This window comes from Leptinotarsa decemlineata, unplaced genomic scaffold, assembly GCF_025532065.1.
Source record: "Leptinotarsa decemlineata unplaced genomic scaffold, Ldec_3_MD MMD2_P_RNA_scaffold_6, whole genome shotgun sequence".
NCBI lineage: Eukaryota > Metazoa > Arthropoda > Insecta > Coleoptera > Chrysomelidae > Leptinotarsa > Leptinotarsa decemlineata.
In genome coordinates, this window is record NW_027412533.1 from 12,320,084 (window position 1) to 12,346,797 (window position 26,714).

General features: G+C 35.4%; 1 protein-coding gene and 1 long non-coding RNA gene across 3 annotated transcripts in view; one reads left to right on the forward strand and one right to left on the reverse strand.

Annotated features, from left to right (window-relative positions):
- Positions 1-233: 233 nt before the first annotated feature.
- Positions 234-26,714, reverse strand: part of LOC111514259 (glucose dehydrogenase [FAD, quinone]) — a 49,466-nt gene continuing 22,985 nt past the window's right edge. For both annotated transcript variants that reach the window (XM_074170002.1, XM_074170001.1), the window contains exons 2-9: positions 24,677-24,955; positions 16,547-16,676; positions 15,790-15,978; positions 12,170-12,350; positions 9,712-9,905; positions 7,003-7,236; positions 2,114-2,513; positions 234-560 (exon numbers count right to left, since the gene is read on the reverse strand). In XM_074170002.1, coding sequence (XP_074026103.1) covers positions 308-560; positions 2,114-2,513; positions 7,003-7,236; positions 9,712-9,905; positions 12,170-12,350; positions 15,790-15,978; positions 16,547-16,676; positions 24,677-24,925 — 1,830 coding nt within the window. In that variant the 5' untranslated portion in view covers positions 24,926-24,955 and the 3' untranslated portion in view covers positions 234-307. The remainder of the gene's footprint in view (positions 561-2,113; positions 2,514-7,002; positions 7,237-9,711; positions 9,906-12,169; positions 12,351-15,789; positions 15,979-16,546; positions 16,677-24,676; positions 24,956-26,714) is intronic.
- On the forward strand, positions 17,603-24,893 carry LOC141480151 (uncharacterized). The gene is made up of 2 exons (XR_012464194.1): positions 17,603-18,768; positions 20,827-24,893. It is a non-coding gene; the product is annotated as an uncharacterized lncRNA (long non-coding RNA).

The following is a 26,714-nucleotide window of genomic DNA, read 5'->3' on the forward strand; positions in this document are numbered from 1 at the left end:
ATTGATTTCTATTTTAGCGATTATAGAAACAAATTATTCAATAGAGGATGAAACTGAACAGCTCACAACGTCTTGAAATTAGAAAATGATTAGGTTGAGTTATTTCTAGTTTTATTATCTGCGTTTTGAAATGGGCCAACCATTCGCGCACTAGATTATGATAAATAATTCATAGTAAAGAATATCTTCCAAAGGAGCCATCGGCATCGGTTGAAAATAACACAAAGACACCGTTGCATTTGAGATTCAGTATAAATTTTCAAAATCGAAATATAATGACAACAAAATAGGTCTTTGATAAATGTAGCTACTCGTTCAAAATGAAATCAGCAGCCCGTTCTGCAATCATAACCACAGTTGGATACGTATTTCCAGAAACGATGGTTGGCATTACAGAGGCGTCGGTAATCATCAACTTATTAATACCATAGATCCGAAGCTTATTATCCACCACGGCAAACTTATCAGATGGTGGCCCCATCCTGCAAGTGCTTGTCTGATGATGGGGCGAACTAGTGGAGTGGAGCATCGCACATTTCCAATACTCGTCCGAATTGAATCTGAAAAATATGTACGTTTTTTACAGGGTGTCAATTTAAAAACTTCCCACCAATAACATCATCCTTCCAGAGATATTATAAAAAATCGAAAAGACAGGCCTGTTTCATTTCCAAGGGAGACACTTTAAGTGGTTATTTTTTACCATCATGGTTCAACCCCTTAGAAGAGGTAGATGTTTCCCCTAAACTATCAAATAAAAAGGGGGGTCAAGTGGCAGAGCATTTCGAAAGGGCTCCAATTCTCTTCCCAACGGTACTTCAGTTTATTAATTTTCAAAAAGCAGTTTCCGGAAAATAGCGTTCTGAACTCACAAAAGTAATTCAGGTTAATATTCAAAATCTCCCATTGATGAAAATAATTAGAAAAGTAGGTGATATCGTTCCAACCCTTGAATAATGGGAATGAATCCAGTCTACACATGTGAGTTTTTATTTGTAGCTCATTTTACGTTTCTACAACAAAAAACTGTTGCGATGAACAAATTCCAACCATCTATTAACTCACCATTTGTTAAACTGTCCATTCTGCTCTACGATAAGGTCTGTTTTCTAACTTCACTCAAATATTTGAAAAAACGTCACCAAGATTTGATTGTCATGCTGCTGTAATTCGTATATCGAGTTCATCAATAACAGCAGGTTGTGTTAAATACACAACGGATTCAAGAAGTCGCGGAAGAGAAAAATCAAAGGGAGTTAAATCGGGTTATCTTAGATGCCACTCAATTGATCCCCTTCTACCCATCCATCTATTCGGGAATCAACCACTGGCGGACGGAAAGAAAATAATGAGATGAAGCGCCGTCCTACTGGAAATGTAACAGATCTTTTTGCAACAGTAAATCACCGTATACATCTGAATCGTGAGTTATTAGTGAATCGATAGTCTTCTCAATCATATCTAGGTATAGATTGCCAGTCAAGTGGTCTTCAATGAATAAAGAACCAATAATGGCATTTCTATAAATATCATCCCAAATATATTTTTTTGGTGGGTTTTGTGTATATATCTTACGAAAAATGTGAGGGTTATGGTCACTTCAGTACCAAAAAATGGTCTACTAACATTACCATTCATAAAAAATGAGCATTCGTCACTGAAACAGATTTTCAACAAAATATAATAGATAACATTGGCTCGATGAGTCATGGTTTCTCAAAATTATATTCTTCTTCATTTTCATTATGAATAATCTGCATTGTATATGGATGGCATTCATGTTTTCCTAAAGGTTATACTACATTGTAATCGTTTTTCACAAAATCTACCTGTTATACGAAAATTAGTCATTCATCTAATTGAGTTTTGTAACTACGTACAGTTATGAAAAAGACATTGTAGAATAGAAAAGTTTTTTGGTTTCTACTCCTTCATTTTCATACAAAAGTTATCGGAAATTTTCAAAGGAAGAACGAAAGTAATTGATAATAACTTTTCATGAAGATCCGTAATTTACATGATGTCATGAAAATTATATAATTATCATCAACTCCTGTTGCCCAAACAGCAAAGATTTGATACCATAAGTTATTACATTTTCAAAAAAACTCACTCATGTTTTGAAATACAGTCGCCATAACTCGTCCTATTCAGTTCTATTCCATATTTTTCTTTCAGCAGAGCACTATTCCTGAACTTCAGAGAAATCTCGATGCCATCTAAAATCCGTTCCTCGTCCCTTTTCACTGTGAAATAATTTGCCACCATCACCGGGGCATGCAACGGATTATTTGATCTCAACGTCAGGTAACCCCTACTCAGGGGTTGTAAATTCGTAACTGAAATTTGAAAACTCTGTGGAGCATTGGGGATTTCGGGATTTTCCACTGAATCAATCTCACCATTTGGTGAGCATCTGGGAGCTGAACTGATGAAGGCAAGGGCTAGGTCAGGATTGTCACCTTTGGGGTCAGCGTATTTGGAATTGAGCCTCATGGATATTTGAGAGGTTCCTAGAGAAAACAACAACTCAATTACAATTATAGAAGTATAATACAGTATATGATATAATACACTTTGTCCATATCCTTGAACTATTATAACTCGGTGGCAAATTCTCACCAATAATCGATAGACATAGTTATATCTGTCTGTAGTATTCACAAAGTAGAAAATTATGTCTCGCTACAATAATTCATTCTGTCAACACTGCGACTCGTCTATTTAATCATCATATGGAAATAAATTGATACTATTATTTTTTACTGAAGCCACGATACATTTAGAGGGTGCACTGATATTATTAACCAATAACCAATCCTCGCACCTTTGGGTGAGTGATCATTAGGTCAGACAATCATGTGCCCAAAGCAGATGCAAAGATCCAAGAATAATAGACTTCTGCATTTGTACGTCTGAGATTTCTGCCTTATTGCGGCAAGTCGGCTCAATCTTGAGACTCCAGAGTAGAGAGAGCATCATTCCTCCAAAGACTCCAATAATTTCAACAAAGTTACTGAGTGAAGTCTGCGGAATTCAAAGAGAATATTACGATATTTATTTTTTTCCTCTTCTTCTCGGACAATATTCTCTAAACACGGAACCATAAAATGTTGTCTTGCTTGAATGATCGAGCAGAACTACATTAGAATGTGATTATCTCTATCGGCTTGAGGATGAGGAATGATAGTTCCAATAATTTTGGCACTTCCCATTTCCACTCTCCACCCTCCAAAAATCTCGCCTACCGGCAGTGGCGCAAAAATCCCAGTGCCAAAAACCGAACCAGGTTTGTTGATGCTCGCAACAGCTGCAAACTTCAGATAAATGAAAGCAAAGAACTTCACTACCAGAGAATTGGGGGTAAACTGTTCGACAATCCCAACGGGCCTAAATCCTTCTGGTCGGTAGCTGAAGCTGTTAACCAGAACTTCACAAAATCCACGATTTCACCACTAACATAAGTGGGTGGTTCAATTGCAACAACAGCCATAGAAAAATCAAGTCTACTAGCTGAAAAATTTGCGTCCCACTTGACAGTCGATTTTCTGAGAAATGCACCACCCACTATTCCCACACTAGAATCCAAAATGATGGAAATTTCCGACAACGTCGAGTCAGGCGAATTTTGAAACAGCTCAATATCAACAAGGCGTCTGGCTCTGATGAAATGCCCGTCATCGTACTTGAAAAGTGCGCAAATGAACTCGCACCAGTATTTCGCAGACTTTATTATGAAAATATCAAATGGAAAGGGGGGTCAGGTGGTAGAGCATTTCGAAAGGGGTTCAATTCTCTCTCAACGGTACTTCGGTTTATTATTTTTTAATGAGTAGTTACCGAAAAATACCGTTCCAAACTCTCAGAAATAATTCAGGTTAGTATTCAAACTCTCCTATTGGCGTCTAGCCCTGATGAAATGCCCGTCATCGTACTTGAAAAGTGCGCAGATGAACTCGCACCAGTATTTTGCAGACTTTTCAACATGTCTTACAAGAAAAGGGTTTTTCTTTCTTGTTATAAGGTTCCTCGCGTTCAGCGCCCGATCTAGGGGGGGCAAACTGGGACGGCAAAAATGAGGGGCAAAATTGAGGGCGGCGCGGCGTCGGCGGCGAAAATTTAAAAGATGGTTGAACAAATAAAACCACATCCACAAAAGTTGTTAGAATACAATATATTACTATTGACATCACTGAAATTTTACATCATATTTTAATAGATTACAAAAATTATACCATCTATGGAATAACGCATGGGTGAAAGGCGGCAAATATTATTTTGCCCGGAGCGGCGAAATAGCTGGATGGGGCGCTGCTCACGTTCAGCCTATTCCCAAAAACGACAAAAACAATTTCCAAATAATTATAGACCAGTCGCTTTGCTATCAGTGATAGAACAGGCGATCTTCCATTGAAGGTCATCCATATTTGGAATAACGCAATCGAAAAGCATGGAGAATCAAGAGCTATTGCGCTTGATATCTATACGGCCTTTGACTGTGTGCGGCATGAGGGTTTGTTTATGTCTCTTCAGCTTCCTGAAAGAGCGTTCCCTGCAAGTAGCCGTCGATGGATATCTCTCGAATACTTTCGGATCAACGCTGATGTTATCCAGGGATCCATATTGTCTCCAACCCTCTTTGTATTATATATCAGCGAATTATTGGAAAAAACAGGAATCCAATATATTGCTTTACTGACGATAGCACACTTGTCTCGTATTTTCTCGTATCTTCACCGGCAACAGGAGATTGGATATCTTAATGAGGATTTAGAAGTGATTTCGAATTGGGGTGAAAGTAACCAGGTTCAATTCAATGCCACAAAAACCCAGGCATCTGTTTTTTCCAAGAAGATGTTTCCGAACCGGTTATAATAACGTCAGGTCAGACAATTCCGCTTTCTGCTTCGATTTGTTGTTGGGGGGATTGTTTGTTGGGGGTTGAAATGAACACCAATATGTCTGGAATTCAAAGGATGCTTATCAAAAGCTCTCGTTCTCTGAACGAGAAAACTGTACACACCTCAACAACTTTTGATGCTTGATAAAGCTCAGATCAGAGTGTATGGAGCTCCGCCTCCGTCCAGAAAAGATCCATCCGCCTGATTGGAGTCGAGAACATCACGTGCAACCTCGATAGCCTAGAACATCGAAGAAAGGTTGGACATTTGTCTCTCTTCTATAGATTCTATAGATACTTTCACGGACAGTTTTCAAGTGACTTGGCACATTTGATTCCACTAAGAGCGGTATATATCAGAAATACGCGATGGACTGTGGCTGCTCACCGTTTTGAGGTTTAACTTAGTAAACCCCGAACTTCACTGTTCTATAAATCTTTCATTTGGAGAACTGCGTTTATGTGTAATAAACTTCCTGAGAAGGTTTTTCCAAATGCATTTAATCTCCAGCGATTCAAATCCAATGTGAATCGCTACTTTCGCACAAGCACCGCTCTGAGGGCTTCTTGTTTTGTCCTTAAAAAAAGTCATTTGTGTCTCTGGATGAAGATAGACATATGTGTTTGTACGTGTGTATTTGTGTATGTATATAAGTTGATATGAACGAACATCATCGTTGTAATATAAATATGAATAAAGATATAGATCCATGCCGCATCAATCGCTTCGAAGATTGAAATGTAAGGTAAAAAAATAAAACAAAACCTAGAGAAGAAGAAAACAATCCCAAAGAAAAAAATAATTATTTATTAATTGAATTTAATCAATTCCTGCATTTATAGATAGAATTACTAATGAAAATTTTGTTTTGTACATCCGAAGAGATGCACAGAACAAATGTCTCAAGTGCTTAGGAGTGTGTTATAAATATGTAGGTATGGCTAAGTATATTGTTATATCGAATTGATAATAATGAAATTGGATTGAATTGAAGAATCATCTTGGCAGGCTACGATTAACTCTTTAGTTTCTGTTTTCAGCCCACCTGACCTGAGAATAACAAAGACAAACTCCATGAACTGGTTGATCCTATTTATACTGCAAGAGTGGAGTTAGTAATCTTTGAGGCTTTGATGTGAGCCTTTTACTGATAAACCAAATTCATTTACTGCTCGAGCAGCTACCTTGAAAAAAATGCTCTATCATAGTCGTGGACTATGAAGAAATAGGAATACGAACTTAAATTGACTTCGCAGGCTTTATTCAGTACCACTTTTTGAAGATACTTCATAATCAAAAGTCCATGTCCATGATGTTGACAAACGGAGTATAATCGTGCAAAGGAAGATTTGATAAGAAAACTCCAAGCAAGACGCACTATTTTTCGGGTCTTGACGACGAAGTTATACAGCTCCTTTCGAGTCCACTTCACTACTTCAAAGAGAGTAAGATCAGATTGGCGAACATATTTATAGCAACTACTTGATTCTAGTCCCACAGTTCCAATGATCGGATCTATTGAAGTTTGTATCATGAAGAAAGTGTTCCACTGAAGTTACTCCTTGTGAGTAGCGCTCTTCCACCTAGAAGTAAGTATACGTCTCTCAGGTATCCAGATGGAGAAAAATGCTTGTGTCTCCAATCTGTACATACTCTCCCTGATTCCCACATCATCCCATTCTGAGATGGACTGTTATACATTTGCCTGTGCAGAATTCCATACTGATAACATAGTGTACTCTTTCATCATTCTCGAAGACTGATGGAGAGCCTTCTGCCCAGAGGTATACAGTTTAAGGTCATCTATATAGAAAAAATGGGTAACCTTGTGCCTTCAGTTTCCCGAGGTGCCACAGTTATACCCTCAACAAAATTTGAACAAAATTTCAAATTTTGTCTTATTTTCATTTGTATTATCTGAACACTATATATTAATAGTTATCAGATATTACCAGAAACATTCATTATTTCATGAAATGTCCAAATTTGTATTGGTATAGTACAGATAAAATCCGCCAAATATTCTGCATAAAATTCAAAAATAAATTAAATACAGTCTCATCAATAAGTTATGATAGAAAAATAGAGATTTTGAAATCACCCAGTGCTGAGAGAGGTCCACTTCTGTTAATAATATATTCCGTGATAGACTTCCAGTTCATTTCGTTATAATTCTTCAACTTTCTCAACAGGAAAACTACTCCCAGAGCTACGTGGTCAGTCAAGTTCTTTCCAACACCTGGTAGCTCGTGCACTTGTTTTATCCCCACTTTGTCCAATTCTTCCTTAGGACCAACTCCAGATAACATTAGAAGTTGGGGAGTGTTCATGGTACCTAAAAGGAAAATGAAGATAATTTGTGAAAAAAATCATAATTTTTCTCATATTCCAAACTAAAGTCAGCACATAACCACATACGTGTTTACCCCATTATATTTAGGAGTGAATATACCTAGAAATGTTTTCGAAGCGAGGATTCAGAAGGAAACAAAAATAACAGTGATCTGAATTGAATTCTATTCTGAATCACTTCTATGAGAAACATATGAACTATTGTAGGTTGTAGTTTCAATATATTTCAATATCTCTGAAATGCCTTTGAGATCACTTAGTTATTGTGAAGACTTGTTTGAAAATTTGTGCAGATATTTCGGTCCTAAAACTGCAGACTTGAAATAATCGACATTTATCCAAAGAGTGGAATGAATTAGTTCCTAGTTGTCTGCAAATGTGAAGTTTGCCTAAAGGATCCATCACATAACAACTAAACACCTGCAACTATTCGAAAAGTTAGATCAAGAGTGACCAAATAAACTCAGTTTCTCAACGAAGGTAATTTGTTTATATGGTGAGTGATGTTTCAGGTCAGATTGTAGAAGTGCGTCTCTAACAAACTCTGAAAACCTGATTCAGTCAACAGCGGGGCAGGCACAAATTATGTGCTCTGCTGTTTCATCAATTTCCAAACAGAAACGACACACACTGTCTTCCGACAGTCCGAGTCTCTGCATATGATGATTCAGATGACAGTGACCTGTGAGAAGGCCTGTTAAGACTTCGTAGATCATCCCTAATGTAGCCCGACAACTATTTGGTTTTAAAAAGATTTGGAAAAGCTGAATACACTTATTTGAATTAATGAATCGAAGAGGTTTTGTATTAAAGTGTATAATATTTTAAAATTCTTGCAAAGCGCTTTCGACTTTCGTCATCACCAGTGCTCACCTGAAAGTAAGTGATCTAGTTGAAAAGGGAATTTAGTGATAATTGAAGTTGTAAATTTTTTTTTCCAGGGTAAGAAATTTGGAAAAATTGTTTGAGATTACTTACTTGTCAGGCAACAGGAAGTATCAAAATAAGTGAATTGTACATTTGTAATATTTGAATTATATAAAACAAAATAGGCTTATAGCCAAGAAAATACATTTTTGGATTGAGGCCATGTGGTTTGGTCAAAGGACCGAACCACATGGACAACTTGAGACAGAATGTGTCAAGTGTCATGTTAAAATAATGGTACCAACTTGAGGAGTGATCCATTATGGATTTGATTGAATATGTAGAGGAAAAATATTGAATAAATTATATTAATAAACTGTGATTAATTAATAATTCATAATCCTCTTATGAAGGGGAAGGAAATCTCTGTTTAAGTTTACTTGAGTATTCAAACAATGATCATTGTTGGAAAGTTTTTTTAGAAATCTCCAACTCTTCAAACAAGTCAAGTCTAAGGAAATTTTTATTATCTATTTTATGTAATATTTTGGAATTTCTATTGGGACTGAAGTTGTGATTGTGAAATTTTATGTGGTGGCCAAAAGCAGATTTGTCAGGTTTTTTTATATGTTCATTAATACGAGTGAAAAGAGGTCTACAGGTTCTACCAATGTAAGATGCCGAACAATCAGACAAGTTGTTGCCTGACAAGTAAGTAATCTCAATTAATTTTTTCAAATTTCTTAACCTTAAAAAAAATTTACAACTTCAATTATCACTAAATTCCTTTTTCAACTAGATCACTTACTTTCAGGTGAGCACCGATGATGACGAAAGTCGAAAGCGCTTTGCAAGAATTTTAAAATATTATACACTCTAATACAAAACCTCTTCGATTCATTATTTGGTTTTGAGCTTCGAAGGGTAAATGAACGCCTTTAGAGTGAGTCAATGCTGGAAGATTTCGCAGAAAGTCCATAAATCTTCTTGCCATCCAGTTGTTCAATGTTTGTTTGGCAAAGCCTTAAACGATGCCAATGACAGGTTCTGATACGAAGAAGCTGCTTACAACACTCTCCTCGTTGCCCTCCTCGTAGCCTTCCAGGCCAGTATGGCCAGGAATTCTCACCAGAGGCCAATTTGTCAAATCTTCTTATTGAGGAGAGTCGCTTTTGGCAATTTGTTACCAATTTAAATGTTGCTCGGTTAGGAGCCAAGAGCATCCATCGCCACTTGACTGCCTGAGATTCACACTGCACACGATTCAATAGCATAGATTTACGTTTTGAATACAGTCGCATAGTTTCCAAGGGAGGTTGATACATCTATCCTGGGTCTACCACTGAAAACACCTAAACCAGAACCTGAAGGTGTTTTGACCCATATGTGAACCAACAACTGAGTGCTCTCAATATGTTTTTCTCACGGATGGTCCAGTCCTCTCTACTCGGGAACAATAGTGTATAAGGCAGTTCGAAGTTGACAGTTGGAGGCATGATGTCAGAGGTCATACCAAGAATGTTGTGACTTCCAGTGTCAACTAGCAGTCTATTGTACTCTGCATCTCACCATCTGGCCTGCTGTAGCTTACCTGCTGCTAAAATAATTTTTCTTCTTGCTCTCACTCTGAAAGTTGTATTCTTGTAAACCAAATCAACTGATGTTGCAGTTTTGGATTTGTCGAAGAGAATTTTAGTAACGGTAGAGTTCAGCATCACATTCAAATATGAATTATTCTTCTGTGGTCTCAAGAAGGCTCTGGCACTGCTTTCTCGAACTCCATTCCTGAAAAAACAATCTCAAATCAAATTAGGAGAATATACCTTCAATTATAAAATACGAAAAATAGTTCAATAATCGCAAAATGAAAGCGTAACCTCTAACTTAGAATGAATCCAAAGCTATCACACACCAGAACTGCAATATTTCTCACGATGCAAGTTTCACCAACGAAATTAGCGTCACCAGGAAATGAACTAGACTATATCATCAATTCTAACCTCTCCTGTTCATATCCAACTTTGAATTTTTTCTTCAGGAACATGGCTAGGTATCCTTCAAATATGGTAGAAAAATTAATTAGGAATCATACATTTATGGAGCATCTTTGTAAATATTTTTGCAGGATGACACTCTAGGTCAAAGTTCGTTGTTCATCCAAGATACAAGATACAATGGTGGATTCCAAACAAAAGTATTAGATAGCCATAAAGACCAGATGGTGGAAAATTCAAAGGTGGGAAAATATGAAAGCTATGATGACTGTGAGAGAAAAAGGATATTGATAGTCCAGCTCAGTTATATATAAATCACTATTTTGAAATTAGCAATAACTTCCATGGAATTTTCTTCTGGTTTGTGCTGGAAAAATCAATGTTCGATATAAAATAATACTCGTAATTCGACCAAAAACTTTTTTCAGTGGGTGAATCAAAACTCAAATAGGTGAATGAATGTCATTACGATGTCATCGATGACATAAGTAGATCAAACTTATTCCGTAACATTAAAAATCGTAATTCATGAATGAAATGTTTGTATTTTCTATAATGTTATCCAATTTGGTACTGAAGAGCCTTAAGACAAGTGTCTTATGGCGAAACATCGATGTATACCGATGAGGATGCCAGTGTTCCATGTAAGTGCAATTTATTACCATTCATTTAAAGTAGAACTTCTGTGAATGATATCTGAATTTCATTCCATAACGAATATTTGGAATACAAACTGAGTAGAGGAGAGTATCTTCTGTATAATTTAGTATTCATGTGGAAGTATTTGTTTCGAAAGAATTTTTTTCTTTCGTTTAATTCAATATTTATATGAAAGTAGTTGTTTCAGGAGGGCTTTCCTCCAGTTTGTGTCTGAAAGTTGCTTCTTTGCATAATCTACACATCCATGTATAGAGTTACTTATTATCAAATTGATTACTTCCTTCCTTTCTTTGGAAGATGGAGTAGTAGAAAGCCAAAAACTTTCTTTCCCAGATGATATGAATAATATCTTAAATTGGAGTTTGAATAATACATTTTACTTCAATCTTAATAAATGTTCAGTCATCTCAATAACTCGCATAATGGAGCCAGTCATATTCAGTTATAAGATTGATGGTGTGGTTCTTGAAAAAAAAACTGATACCGAAGATTTTGGTATCATATACGAGATATTATGAAATCTGGCAGTCGGACGTTGGATTTTGTAATCAGACAAACTTCTTCATTCTCTAATATAGACATTATTAAATCACTTTATTTTTAGTTGGTAACACCGAAATTGGAGTTTGCTTCCATTATTTGTTTGCGGAATTCCAAACCGATATGAAAGAACTAGAGAAAATACAGATCAAACTCTTGAGATATTTATTTTTTGATCGATATCACAAGTGGCCAAACTATAATTCAAAAAGGTCTATTATTTTACCATTTCACGTATTCCCTCGTCGCACCCGATTTTCGCTCATGATCAATATTCAAACCGTAAGTACCGCAACGAAAGTACCACTAATATCTTTACTGAAGTTAGTTAATCGTTTGAATATATCAATAGATCTTGACTGGAAACTTTCCCAATCAGTATTCTACAAAAAAAAAAATTGAACATATGTTAAATTTACCTAGGCAGTATATCCCTATACATATCGGGTACATATTTTACTATTTTTACTAATTTTATACTTTCATTTTTTTAATAATGTAATTAGGCTGTAATAGCTTGTTGAATAAGAAATAAATAAATATTCTATAGTGCAGGCACTATCATGAAAGATTTGAGAAAAATCTGGAAATACACCGTGAATTACTTGAATTTAATAACAGATCCAATTCAGAAATTGATACCATTAACTCCACATGAATAAGTGGCAAACCCCAAAATAATATGTAGGATTGATTCCAAAGTAGCGTGTATTATGATGAATTAACTCACCACAAATCCTGCATTGATGACAGCTGTGAACATTGAGGCAAAAAAACTTCTTACCTTAATTTGGGCATCTCGATGCAAAAAGATCGCAAAATTTCAATAAATATACGGTGATATATTTTACCTACTTTACTGTGGCCTGAGCAGGAGCAATTCCAGTAATATTAGCTCCATTGATGTCTTTGCTTGATGGGAACCCTATTTCTTGAGCAGCAGCTAGAATATCTCGAACCAATGGAGGTTGATAGTTGAAAGCTCCAACTGTCATTGGGCCATCAGTTCCATGGTATTTTGTATCTATTGAAATTCCTGTAAACAGAAAATTACCGAATAAAGCAGAACCAAATAAAATGCAACATTGTGATACAATTAGTTTTCACACAGAGTCAAAGAACTATTTCACAACAGTTGAAAAACATTTTTCCAGGAGTGTTATGAAAAATTGAATAGAAAAATTATGTATGTTATGTTGAAACCATAACATTTTCGAGTAACATGTCACTGAGAGATTTTCACTGGACAACTTATACAGAATCGCAACGTGTGCTATACAATACCGTCTTCAACCGTTTTCATACTGACAAAATTCTACCTAATCACTGAATGAAAAATAACAATAAATTATATTATATTCTACCTACTCACTGACTTATAGTTTTAGCTGAGTTTAGGTTTGTACCAATTGAAAATTTCAACATTTCAAAACAAATTTTACCAACTCATTGAATGGACGTGCGATAAACAAATCAAGTCCCACATTAGAAAAACGATTTTGAAGTCAAGGACAGTTCAATTTCAATTGGTCGTTCGGTAATTTCCAGAATTCATAGTCTATCAATTTATAAACAAATCCAAGCTTCAACATCAAACGCTGAAAGAGATTCATCTTATGTCTCTCACTAATGAAAAGCATTCATAATCCAACATCGGACAGCGCTGTTTCGACTCACCATAGTTCTCATCAGTGGTATATTTTTATACTCAACTGTCTTTGAAGGACAAGCTTGAGCAGAACATGGCATATTTCTGAGAAAGGAGCATTCTGTCGTTCGATCCTCTTTGAATTTTTCTTAGATATCTCAAAATATTCACGCGAGCTGATGAAGGCAAAACGGTCATAGCCATAAACAAAGAAGAATATGTGGAGAAGACTTTAGACTTTCTAAATGCTGGCATGTACGATAGTCTCGGAAACAACCCCACCCATTTATATCAGAAAGAAGTCAAGGAAACTTTTAAAAATATTCATTGTGTCATGGATGAAAAGGAAAAATTCCGATCGTTAGTCATGAACACACAACCACCGAAATTGTATTCATTGGTTAAATTACACAAAGATAATTGAAATATCCGAAAAACTCATTGCAATTATTCAAAACCACACCAATTTCAAATCAAAATTCAGTTTGAAGAATTCATACCATTTGATCAATGATATTCGATGTAAAGAATCTGCTTCCCAGTATCCCTCCGAATGAAACGATTACTTCGGTGGAGAATTTATTGGACAAAAACTCTATCAATCCAGTAGTGAAAAATGAAATATTAGACTTGCTTACGGTATGTTTGTCACAGAATTACTCCCAATTCAATAAAAAGTTTTACTCATCTTGCAAAGGTCTCATAATGGGAAACCCACTTAGTCCTATTATGGCAGATATTTTCATGGCCGATTTGGAGAGAAAAGTACACAGTAGCCCACTGGTAAGAAGTTTCCTGTATTGGTATAGATATGTGGATGATATCCTGGTATGTTTCATGGGAACGAACAGACAGTTGACAAACTTTTTGAAGTTCATAAATTCTCTCCACCCATCTATCACATTCACAGTGGAGATGGAACAGGATGAATCTATACATTTTTTGAACTTGACAATAGCAAAAGTTAACAACAAACATGATTTTTCAATTTATCGTAAACCGGCACATACAGATATTATCATTCATAATTCGTCCATTTACCCATATCAGCATAAGGTAGCATCTTTCAACAGGATGATCCACAGACTGATAAATGTACCCTTGTCAGAAGCTAATTTCAATAAAGAACTGAATATAATAAAGCAAATAGCCGTCAACAATGATTATGATAGTGGTCTGATACATTCTTTATTATCAAAGAAGTTATACAGTCAAGCTTTGAAAGAAGTTTACCTAATTCGAAGAGAAGAGGATAAAAGTTATAGAACCTTAACCTACTTAGGCCAACCCTCTACAAATATTTCAGATTGTCTGCACAGCAAAGGTGTAAATACTGCTTTCAAAACCAACAACAACTTGGGCATGCACATTAAAAATAACAAAGATAAAAATCAGGAGTGTATAAATTATCGTGTGGGTCATGTCCGATATTTTATATAGGTCAAACTGGAAGAACGTTCAAAACCCGCATGAAGGAACACAAATATAGTTTTCAGAATGGAAAAATAAATTCCACATATGCCAGTCATCTAATCTCAGAGGAATGAGTTCAACATGAATACAAACCCCTCCATTTCCAGAAGAAAAGTTTGGAACTTAACCTGTTGGAGAGTATGGAAATAAACAAATTCAAAAACTCTCAACATCTTATGAACGATCAAACTGAATTGAATAATTCGCCATTATTGAATCTGTTTATTCGCAGGTAAAAATAGTTAGATATATTTTCAGGTAGACTTTCGAAAAATATATTGGTACCTGACTTTTTCAGGTATATTTTTTCAGGTAGATTTATTATTTAGGTAGACGAATAGGTACTAGGTTATAGTATATAATGTTGTAATTTAGAAGTAACTCTCAGTTATGCTTGAAGAAGCTACTGTATAGCGAAACGTGTTTCGCGGTTTTTGTAAAACCCTCATAGTGAAAACCATACAATAAACTCTATTGATTAGTTTTTCAAAATATTCAGCCCCTTTTGGCAAATTCTCGATATGAAATTTCAATTCTTCAGTATTTTCTGATGTTTTGTCCATAATTTCCATATTATGTTAGTTTTGAAGTTACTTTGATAATCTGGGAAAAATGATTCACTTAGTATTCGTGGAAGGAAAAAAATCAATTTCAATCATTCCTGCTAGCTTCAGTATAGAAGCTATGATTTGAATATGTTTTCATGAAAATTATGGCGTTTCAACAAGTATGAAATTTGTTTTCATCATTTGAAAGACTTGGAAGATAATTCTTTTTGTTTTTTATTCTCGTAAATTATCGTTATGTACCAGGGATTTTTCATATTCATTACTGGCGTTTTTTCCGTGATCCATCAAACAGAGAAGAATTGAATGAAACATCAATCATTCAACAATTCCAAAATTCCAAATAAATTCAAATAAATGATATTTTATTCAGTTTATAATGTCTTCAGTAGTGCTGACTTCGCATATTTGTCAAACAATCAATAATCTTCATGGTTCATTGAAACTTTACAGTTTTGAATGAGTTCTCCCAATAAAGCTAGAATTCTAGAAGTTTCAATCAGGAAGCCAAAAGTAATGAATACATATATTGAAAGTTATGCAAGTAACTTCCTATCTATTTGGGCATGATTTTTCACTTGATGAAAAAATACATATTGAAAATGTGTAGAATAAAAAATATCCATTTTTCATTAATTACAAAAGATCTTGATTTCAGGATATTTCATATATACCATGATCTTGAAAATTGTGTGGGAGTCCTCTCTTGTTATTTCACAACATTGAGTAGTTCATGCCCAAGATCTAAAATAGTTTCAGCTAATCGTACAACCATATTTTTTGCATACCAACCAATTTATTCGCCTCTGATTTTTTATAAAATGGTAGAACATCCTTATAGCTCCACCCTTTGTTTCCTGCTGCTTCCCAATTATCGAAGTCTTTTGGAGTTCCTCTAAGATATGCCATTGCGTAAGCAGCACTACATCCTCCAAGAACCTTGGGTCTTGGCCAGGTACATCTGTTCTCAGGATATCCTGAAAAAATAAGGTATCAAAGAAATTTCGTCGATATTTTTTCAACGACATATTTCTCATGACTTTCGATGCGAAATATGTTCATTGAAAATAGTTTTCATTAGCTCTTTATGTCTTTGGTTGTATGAAGAAAATGGATAACTTTTAAAATAATTGGAGATCAGCATAAGATAATAAATCAATTTTTTATCAAAGTTTCATTTATATTCATATTTTTTGCTCTTCTGTGAAAGTTTTCCATTACCTTAATACTATTTTAGGAGCACCAGATGATATCCAGATGATCGTCTCTAACTGGATTTTTATACTGTTGAATGAATCAAAGAAAGCAGTAAGACGTGAAAAATGCAAAGCCAAACAGTGAATACTTCGAAGAAAATTAAAATTAAAATACTTCTTGTATTCAGTGCAAGTATTTTCAATTTTATCCTAAGTAGATGAGAATGACTGGTAGAAAACTATTATTTCAAGTTTTCTGAAATAAATTAAAATTCTCATTTCTGATGTGAGTTCATAATTTGGGATGTAGACCAATCGAAATTATTTTGTAAGAATGAACGACAAATACCTCGACATGCAAGTGGTTCCGGTTCAGTCTTGTAACCCCAATCTACTTCTTCATTTGTCCCAAAAGCCATAACCATGCTGGGTATTTGCATGACAGTTGGTTCTTCAATTCCTGCTTCAATTACCAACACCTAAATATAATGAAAAACTTTCATCTGGGAGTTTTATTAGACGAAATGAACCTACAATCAACATCGGCATTATTGTTGAGAAAAATCAAAATATCCCTTCTATCTATTTGAAAAAAAATACTTTTCTCTGTTAACCAGCTGTCGACCCTTTACGAACGACAACCCTCAAAGTTCTAAACTTGTGCGAGCTAAGAAGTAACGAGGTCTCACCTTTCAATGTGCGATTCTAAGCACAACTCGAGTACATCTTTATTGGTCGTGTTATCTAGAGGTGACTGACTGGCTAATTTTTTAAGAAAATCATAAGTATTATCTACTGTAACTAGTACTTCTTGATAGTTCTCGAGCAAGAATTTGCCAGATTAGGAAAGTTCGGATTGCTGAATGTTTTCAATTTTATTCAGAAGCAGCTATTTTCTTGATAACTATAAGTCTGTGTGGAAGAAAATACTTGAAAAACAAAATAACTTTTTTATCTGAATTTTCAAAACTGTGAAAAATATTGGGTACAATACAAGTAAAATCTCAGTAAATTCCTATTCAATTGAATGGAAACAAGCGACATTTGAATCAGTGCACATTTGCCAACGTAACACAAGTCGAATAATTCCGTCGGCATGAAAAATATATGCTCCGGATTCGATGAAGCTTACGAAGGACGTTTTGCCTGGTCCTGATTGGAGAATTGGTGAAGGTTCTACAGGTGATAAATTCATCGAAGTGCTTGAAAAAATTGTAGTTGGTTGACCAGAGGGCATAACTTCGAAAGTTAATTCGTTTAACTTTAGGACGATGATTTGTGAAACATGCGGACTGGCGTTGTCGTCGTGGACGATCGGAACCCTTCTGTTGACCAGTACCGGTTGCTGTTAACTGGGATAAATTCAAATTTGGAAAAAAACATCATCAATGGATAGAGTACAAAAGAATAAATATTCATTGAGATATGGAGCTACAAAAACACATGACATCAAAATGGACAAAACTTTCAAAACAATACTATAATATCATAATGAAATGCCAGTAGCACATTTATTTATTTATTTACAGCTTTGGCAACTCAACAGAACAAAAGTTCCAATTATATAGTCGCACAGAAATTACACCATTCATCATTACATTCAAAGAGTTGGGCTAGATCAAACTAAAGATAATTAGGGTAATTCCGGGGGACACGGCCGTACGGGAGAGATGGCCAATAGAGAAAAGTTCAAATAATAATCAATAGATTTCACTAGTCATCGTTCAGTTCGGTTCGCATCGGCACAGGTAACAACTGTCAGTGGATTTTTTGTCGAAAAAATAATGAAACGGTGAGTGATTTCACTTTGTTTTTTTATTATGCATGCGAGTTAAGTACTGGGGTTAACATATTAAGTGATCACAAAAAGATTTTGAAAGTTATGTCGGTTTTCGTGCTTTGCCAGTGAAGTAATAAATTTCTCCTATGTTCTAACCTCAAAATTACATACTAACTTGAGAAATGTCTTTAATTACCTAATGTGGCCATTGCATCCAGACAATTAGTAGAGATAGCCATAGTATTTACGGGAGAGATAGCAATAAAATTGTATATCCTATTTTTGGTTCATTTTTAATCTTCAACATTTTCTACAGCTGCCGAACCAGTACGTATGGAAGGTGGCTGCTGGTCGAGGTGAATGAAGCGAAGAAGATTCAAAAAATGCTATGGAAGAAGTACAAAATCGAGGGATGACGATTTATAGGGCCTCTTTAATCTACAAAATACCAAGAAAAGCACTTGAAAGAAGGTTAAAACTAAGGTTAAGACTAAAGGACCTATGGGACCGTCATTTACTTTCGGTACAGATAATGAAAAAAAACTGAGTAAGCATATAAAAGACATGCAGTCAAGAGGCTTTCCTTCGACTATAAATGATTTAAGAATAATTGCATTCAAGTTTGCTGAGCAATTAGGAATTAAACATAAATTCTGTAAAACATCTGAATGATTGGGTGAAAATGTTTCTGAAAATGAATTCCGATATTTTATTGGGGAAATATGCTAGAAGTCAAGGGATGAATGAATCAGAGGTAAACGCTTATTTTGAAATGCTTGAGAAAGCTCTCAGTGAAAATTTTTTGCCAAAAAAATTATCCTATCAAATTTGTCTATTTCTAGTCATGTGTGTCGAAATAACCAATGAAACCATCATTACACTGATAACTACCCATGGATAGTTTTCACGGGTAGTTATCACTTATGTCATGACATTGCTAAGCAACCAACACAATAAAGTTTTTTGGGAAAGAAAGTTTTTGGCTTTCTACTACTCCATCTGATACAAAAAAATGGATGAGAGAATCTTCCAAAGAAAGGAAGGATCAATCAATTTGAAAATAAGTAACTCTATACATGGATGTGTAGATCATGCAAAGAAGTAACTTTCAGACACAAACTGAAAGAAAGTCCTCCTGAAACAGCTACTTTCATATAAACATTAAATTACACGAAAGAAAAAATTCTTTCGGAACAAATACTTCTATATGAACACTGAAATATACAGAAGATACTTTTCTCTATTCAGTTTGTATATCGAACATTCGTGTCATACCATTCTACACATCCATGTATAGAGTTACTTATTTTCAAATTGATTAATCCTTCCTTTCTTTGGAAGATTCTCTCATCCATTTTTTTTGTATCAGATGGAGTCGTAGAAATCCAAAAACTTTCTTTCCCAAAAAATTAATCACTCCTAAAAATATAACCCTTTCAAATCACAATAAAGTGTTTGACATTTCAGTAATTCAATTTATTTCGAAAATGTCACTTCCTCGCTTTGGTGTTCAAAATGATGCGGCAATTGACAAAATCATTGAAGAAAATACACCAAAAAATACTGTCAATAGTAAAAAATACACTTGGAAAATATTTATGGAGTTTTGTGACGCCAGAAAATATGAATTGGATGGAAATCGTACTCTCGAAGAGCTTGCATTAATACTCAAGGATTGGGCGATTAATATGAGAAAAAAGGATAGCACAGAGTTTAAGTAGGCTACTGTTAAAACCGTATGGAATATAACAAGCAAATTATTACAAGAAAAGTATTACAAGGAGTATAATATCATGCTAGACCCCTTTAAAAGTGTTGCATTCAAACAAGCGCGGAATGCACGCGACGCAACACGAAGAAATTTACAAACAGATCCCACTAAACGCAAAACAAGCTCAGTACCATTAACTTCAAATGAAATGAGTAAAATTATAAACTTTTGGGATGAAAATACCCCTATAGGACTCCTTCGCAAATTTTATCACATAGCAGCGGTGGAATTGGCTTGGAGAGGTGGTGAAGGTGCTGCTTGCTTAGTTGATTATTTTCATATCGAAAAGGACAACAATGGATCTCCAACTAATAGGATAGAATATAATCCAATTTTCAGTAAAACCTGCCAAGGGGGTTCAAAGAACTGCGCCTCTAGCAAATGGTTAGTTCAAAATAGTGATAACAATGCTTGTCCTGTCAGATTATTCATTAAATTATTATCAAAACGAGGCACAAATATCAAGACAAATAGACTATTTTGAGGGCCAAATCGTCACTGGAAGACAGGAAGCGATAACTGGTATGACAATTTGCCTCTGGGTAGAAATATAATCAACGGATGGACGAAATCTTCTGCTGAAGCAATTGGCTTGGATACGAAACAGAGGAAAATAACCAATCACTCTAATAGAGCAACTGCAGTCACTCAACTAGCTAAGAGTGGAGTTCAAGAACAGCAATTGTTGAAAATTACTGGGCACAATAATGGAAATTCCATAAAACCTTATTTGAATATTGATCAGGAACATCATAACCAAATAATCAATAGTATGCGTGGAAACACCTATGCAGTAACCGAGGCAAATACAGCAAGATCAACGGAATATCATTATACGAATTGTTCTTTTAATAACTGTGTGTTCAATAAATAATTTTGTTCGAATTGCAAAAAATTTTCTCACCGAATATCCCTCGAACATTGATAAATAACTCATAATTTTATCACAACTTCCTCAAGCACGTTATTTTAGGTAACATCCCTGCGCCTTCGGCGTCGGGATGTTACCAAATAACGTGCTTTCGAAAACTGTGATAAAATTATTTCGTTAGTTATCAATGTCCTTGGGATATTATAGCTGATAATGACCTAATGAATAAACCAGGCCATATTTACAACATGGACGAGTCCGGGTTGCAGTTAAATAATCGACCAGGTCATGTTTTGGCTAAAAAAGGTTCCAAGGCTGTGGCTATATCAACCGCTACAGAAAAAGGAGAAACGATAAAGGTAATTGGTTGTTGTAATGTTGAGGGTAATTTTATGCCTCCGGCGTGCATTATGGAATGGATGAAATCGAATTTCTTGCCTCGAAAACCAGATGACAAAGTGCCCTTTTTGCTGAACGGTCATTCTACACACTGCAATGCAGTTGAAATGCTGGAGAGTTTGCTAATGATAATGATATCATTTTACTCACAATGCCGTCACACATATCCCATTACCTTCAGCCGCTGGAACTTGGTGTTTTCAAATCTCTCAAAACTCACTCCTATGAATTCTGCAGGTTATGGATGAAACAGCACCCTGGTCGTCGTCTAATAAGACAACAATTTGACTCCTTATTATACCAAGCCTGGAGAAAATCAGCAACAAGTGGAATTGCATCATTACATCAGGATTTAGGACAGCAGGAGGTTTCCCTCTAAATCCGGAGTACGCCTATAGTGAGAACATTGAGCAACCCGTTGAGAGAAATATCGGACATGCAGCGCAGGCCCAATCAGTTTCAGATCCAGGATCAAGTACATACATTCAGACTGTGTATCAACCAACACCAACAAGAGTACTTAACCAAGTGTCTCCACTGCCTGTGAAACAACACGAAGTTCGCAAACGAGCGAAACAAGAAAGCATTCTTTTGACATCTGAAGAGCATATTGAAAAATGGAATATGAAAGAAAATGAAAAAGAAAATAGGAAACAAAAGCCAAAAAAAAAACAAAAATAATAAAAAATAAACACTTAGACTGAGGAAAAAAAGACTGTTAAGAAACGAAAGGTAATTCGTAGGTTGTCTGATATCAGCTGCGAAGAAATTTCCATCGTTTTCAGTGATACCTCTGAAAGTGAAACTGAAGACAGAGAGAAAGATGACTGCAGAGGTTGTGGTGATAATTATTACAAGACACAACTGATAGAAGATTGGATACAATGCAATATTTGCATGTTCTGGATGCATGAAAATTGCACCAAGTTTTTCGAATGAATTTTTACCTTCAAATATCTCACCATTTGTAGGATAATGAAGTGAAGTTTCGGTGTTTTCGTTAAAAAACTTTAGAGATTAATTGAAAACTTCTACGTGAAATGATAGTTTTGAATCTAAGAAAAAATAGACCTTATTTAAATTATACATTAATTGTTCATATGGTTTTTTATTCATAATATTTTTTGTCTTGAAGAGAGAACTATAACAGTTGGTTCATACAAAGTATTTTACAACAGGATCAAAATATAAAGTTTTATTCAGTGCAATGAAAGCCTCGTCAAAAAACCCTTCAACGCAATTTGAATGTCAGGTCAGGTATGTTTTTTTAAATGTTCCTCATTTCTTTCGAAGCTGGAATTAATGTCAACAATATTCATGCTAATAATTTTTCACAATACGCGTTTAACTACATAGTAATTTCCTCATTCGGACTAGTTAGACACACGTTTAACTAAATAAAGTACTGCTACAGTGAGAAGCATTTAGGAAATAAATTATTAACATGAGTAGTGTTATTGATTTTCACCACGTACGGGTCAGTGTATTCGTAATAAGATCAACAGCTCCTCCTAGGTGCATGTTGTTTTCAGTATCATTTGTAATTTCTGTTATTTGCTTTTGGTTGTTCTATAATCTGCTGTGATTTGGTACTACTTGTTTCTACTTGCCAAGGTATCATCAGTTATACTAGACTGCAACCTAGGCTGCACCACGAATTCATTACTGAATGCTCTGAAAGTAAAATTTCACCACATGATTAGTGTGTACAGAAACTAGAATTTTGTCCATTAACACCCGCTCACTTCCGTGCAGTTCTCAACCTGAAGCTTAACACCGATATTATATTTCAATTTAACCTTTTTGGGTGCTCCGACTTCTCGTTGTCTGTTGCTGTTTGGTTTCCTGATTCTACTGTGTGTAGTATTTGAATGATATTTCCTTGTGCCTGGCTGGTGTCGGAATTACTGAATAACCGCTAAAGAATGAGCCAGAGTAAGTGAAGGCGATAATAGCCGTCTTTTTTTCACAACATGCGAGTCACTCTTCTTCATGACACTTATTCCAAAGATATTGTGCCCCGTACTAGTTTGAACAAGTACCTTGTTGAATGTATGTCATATTCTCCTGGATATAAATTGTGTTTCCCAGTCCTTCAAAGGACGAGCTGTGTCCCTTCGTTGCATCGCCTGCCGTTAAGGTCTTCATTGTATAGCCCTATTTTGTTCAGGTGCACTTTCAATGGAAAGTGTCCAGTGAACAACCATGTAATTGGTATGAGCTGATCTCTGCTTTGTTGAAATAGTTATTCTTTTCTCGGAAGATTCCTTCATAAAGGTTTCCCGTGTGTTCTCGGGTATGTTTTCCCAGTACACTATATGTTTGTTACAGACCCACTCGCCAATATGGTTTCGTACCAAAGACTTTGGTAACCCCACAGCTGGTTCATGGCCTTTATATGAAGATGATGATCCTTATCATCTTTATCATCTTTTTCGTTGCCTACGATGCTCGAGTGTCCTGGGACTCAGTTTATGGTATTTCCATCCACCAGTTTCCTCAGTTCTTGACGGCATTCCCAGACCAGTCTGGATGGTACCTTTGTGTTTGTCATTGCACCAAATGCAGCCTGGCTGTCTTGGTTGGTGATCCGAAAGGTCTCTACAAAGCAACTAATTACCTTGTGACAGATGACGAATCTCGTTCCGTGGTCATGGCATGCATCATGGTTCAGCCTAGCACCACTGTTGAGATCTTGGTGGGTAGAAACAGCGCTGTCTGGTGTAGGATCAGGAATGCTTTTATTTTGGGCTCTGGTTTCGTCCAGTGATTTGCAGTGAAACACAGAGAACGAATTTCATTCGGCGATCGGGATCAAAGCTTGACTTTGCAAAAGATTGTCTTGGGGAGCCTCGTTTATCTCTGATATTCATCAATTAAGTCTTTTGTCAATCTCGTAGATGATGTTATCGAAAGGAGAGATACCGTCACCGTTCACTTAGTGTTTCTGATTATGGATTTACTGATTTTGTTCTTATGAAAACATGTTGCGAAATCTGGAAATACATAGTAATGACTATTTTTTCAAATATGAAGAAATATATATTAAACTACGAGTTATGTAGAGAAAGCAATATCAAGATATGATGTGAAAAAAATTTAGGGGAAAGTAAAGGGCACATCAATTATTGTATGTCCTATTTGAACAAATTCCAATTTGTTAGTATCCACGACCATAATAGTTTTTCAGAAGATATGACTTGATATATGAATATAATAACTTGAAAAACCTTTTATCATTTTCAAAACAATGTATTTGTGATAGAGATGATACACATGTATATTCAAATATGGTCTTGTTGTTTTTCATACATTCGAGCTATCACCCCAAATATATCTTAAATTCTATAGAATATCAAGATAGAGCAACATGTAAGAATGTATGAACAAAAAATCTGTTTCAGGAAAAGTAGTCATTGACGCTATAAAAATTTGGATGAGTTTGAATAGTCAGGACCTGAAAAAAGTAACACAGTTGGTCATGACTGAACTTCAGAAATACACTAGAGAAAAAATTCGAGACTATAATGAAAGTTTCACGCCATGTTATATCATGAAAAAAGCGTTTTATGATATGGATCCATATCGGTTTACTTCTTGACTGTTTTTTTGGAATCAGAAAAATTATAGAAAAATGACATAATTTTCTTTAACTTACCTTTCCTCTCCTACTTTCAGCTAATCTTCCTGCAACCGTCGATCCCCCACTTCCGCCCCCAACAACAATATAGTCGTACTCCAGGTCTGGTAAAGTTATCGGATCTACTCTACGACAGGGATCATTCAAGTCGCACATGCTTCTGATGATAGCATCCACCAAAGACATGAAGAAAAAAAAACTGCTTCCAGGACAGGCGGTTGTGAAGGACGGGCCATAGTAGGTAGAGGTCTCACAGCCACATTGCATTTTGACTACTTTGACAAGACAAATCAGAAACTGAAATAAAAATTATTATTATAATAGCGAAATAATTCCCATTTACGGAATATCGTTTTTCATTGATTGTTCTGTATTCGTGTAATTCAATTGAATTCACAATAAATTCTTGACATTCAAAACCTTTTCTCGTTATTTTTTTCACGCCTATGCCAAGACAGGGGTATTTTTTCTCACCTCTACGGGAGAAAAATTCGAAGTAATGAGAGATCTCTCGAAACTGAAAAAAACCAAATAAGAAGCTGGCCGGCCAAACGAAAGAAGAATTGAACTCTTGTCTTGGTTGAAAAATACATTGAATTACAATCCATTTACCACTTACACATACATTGATTATAATTCAATACTTACAAGTAGATACTCGTCACTTTCTTAACCTGCCAAAGTATGTGAGTAAAACCTCGACACGTGTTTCAATAACCAAGTTGGAGAAATATAAAACTTCAAGAGGAAGATTAAAAAGTTCAAACATCAAGAGGAAGATCAAAAAGATTAATCTTTCTCTTGAAGATAATCACTTGGTGATTGAAACTCATGTCGAGGTGTTAAAAATAACGGTTTAGTGTTGTGACTGAACTCCAGTAATATTCATTAGTACACCAAAGGTTCCGAACAGTGCATCACAAGTATAATTCTCTATTCCGAGCAGAACTTATTTTGTTCGTTTTTGAAAATATTCAGTCATTATCGTTTCATTTTAAGATTTTCTGTTTGTTTATCTCAATATATCAATTTCTGCAAATACATCATTACACAAGGTCTTTTTCGTACTATTCAGCTCCTCATCAATGAGGCTATCATCATAACGGAATATCACTTTGTTCATCCTTTTTCGCTAATCAAAGCCTTTTATTTGATTTTGTTTTTTGAAGGTGATTGACAATGTTCCATGATGAATTTCATTAGTTCGGTCTTCCATTGTCTGATATTATATAAAATGATTTAAAATCCCTGAAAGAACTGTTTCAAAAAAATCTGTTCAAAATCTGTTTTTCCGTTAATCAGCTGTCGACCCCATACGAACGACAACTCTCAGAAGTTGAGAAACTTGTGCGAGCTAAGGACTAACGAGGTCTTACCTTTTAATGTTTGATTGCTAACACGGTTGCAGAATCATCCCAGCTCCAACCAGATAAACTATCTCGAGAAAAATATCTGGTCGAGGCTGGAATCGAACCCACGGCCTTCCGATCGTGATTCGGGCCCAGTACCACCGCGGCCAATTCCACTAATGAAAAAGAATAATTAAAAAAAGAATAGCTGAAAATAACAATGATATTAGGCAAAATAACCTGAAATCAAATAACAGTGAAATAAAATACAAGTAAAAATAGAACAACTGAACAAAAATTAATAATAAAAATAAAAAGTTAAGAGATTTCAAGCCGAATTACTTCACGACGTTTCGATTGTTTACCACAATCGTCTTCAGGTGATGACAGCCCTGTCTAACAGTGATAATCTTGACAACACATGTCAAAAATACATTCAGTGTAAATAATTTTTGCGCAAAAATGGCACGTTCAACTGATACTGTGCGTATTGAGATTTTAATGATCATAGAATACGGTGGTAGAAGACCTATTTCTACATGAATCGTTTCAAAAACATTGCAGCTTTTCCATGAAACTGGAGGTGTCAAAGATCGGACAAAAGTGGACGATATTTATTCCTTTTACAACAGCATATTATTCCAGAGCTCAGGCGAGTATTTCCGAATGATAACAGTCCCAATTTGCCGACAGAAGAAATATGGGGC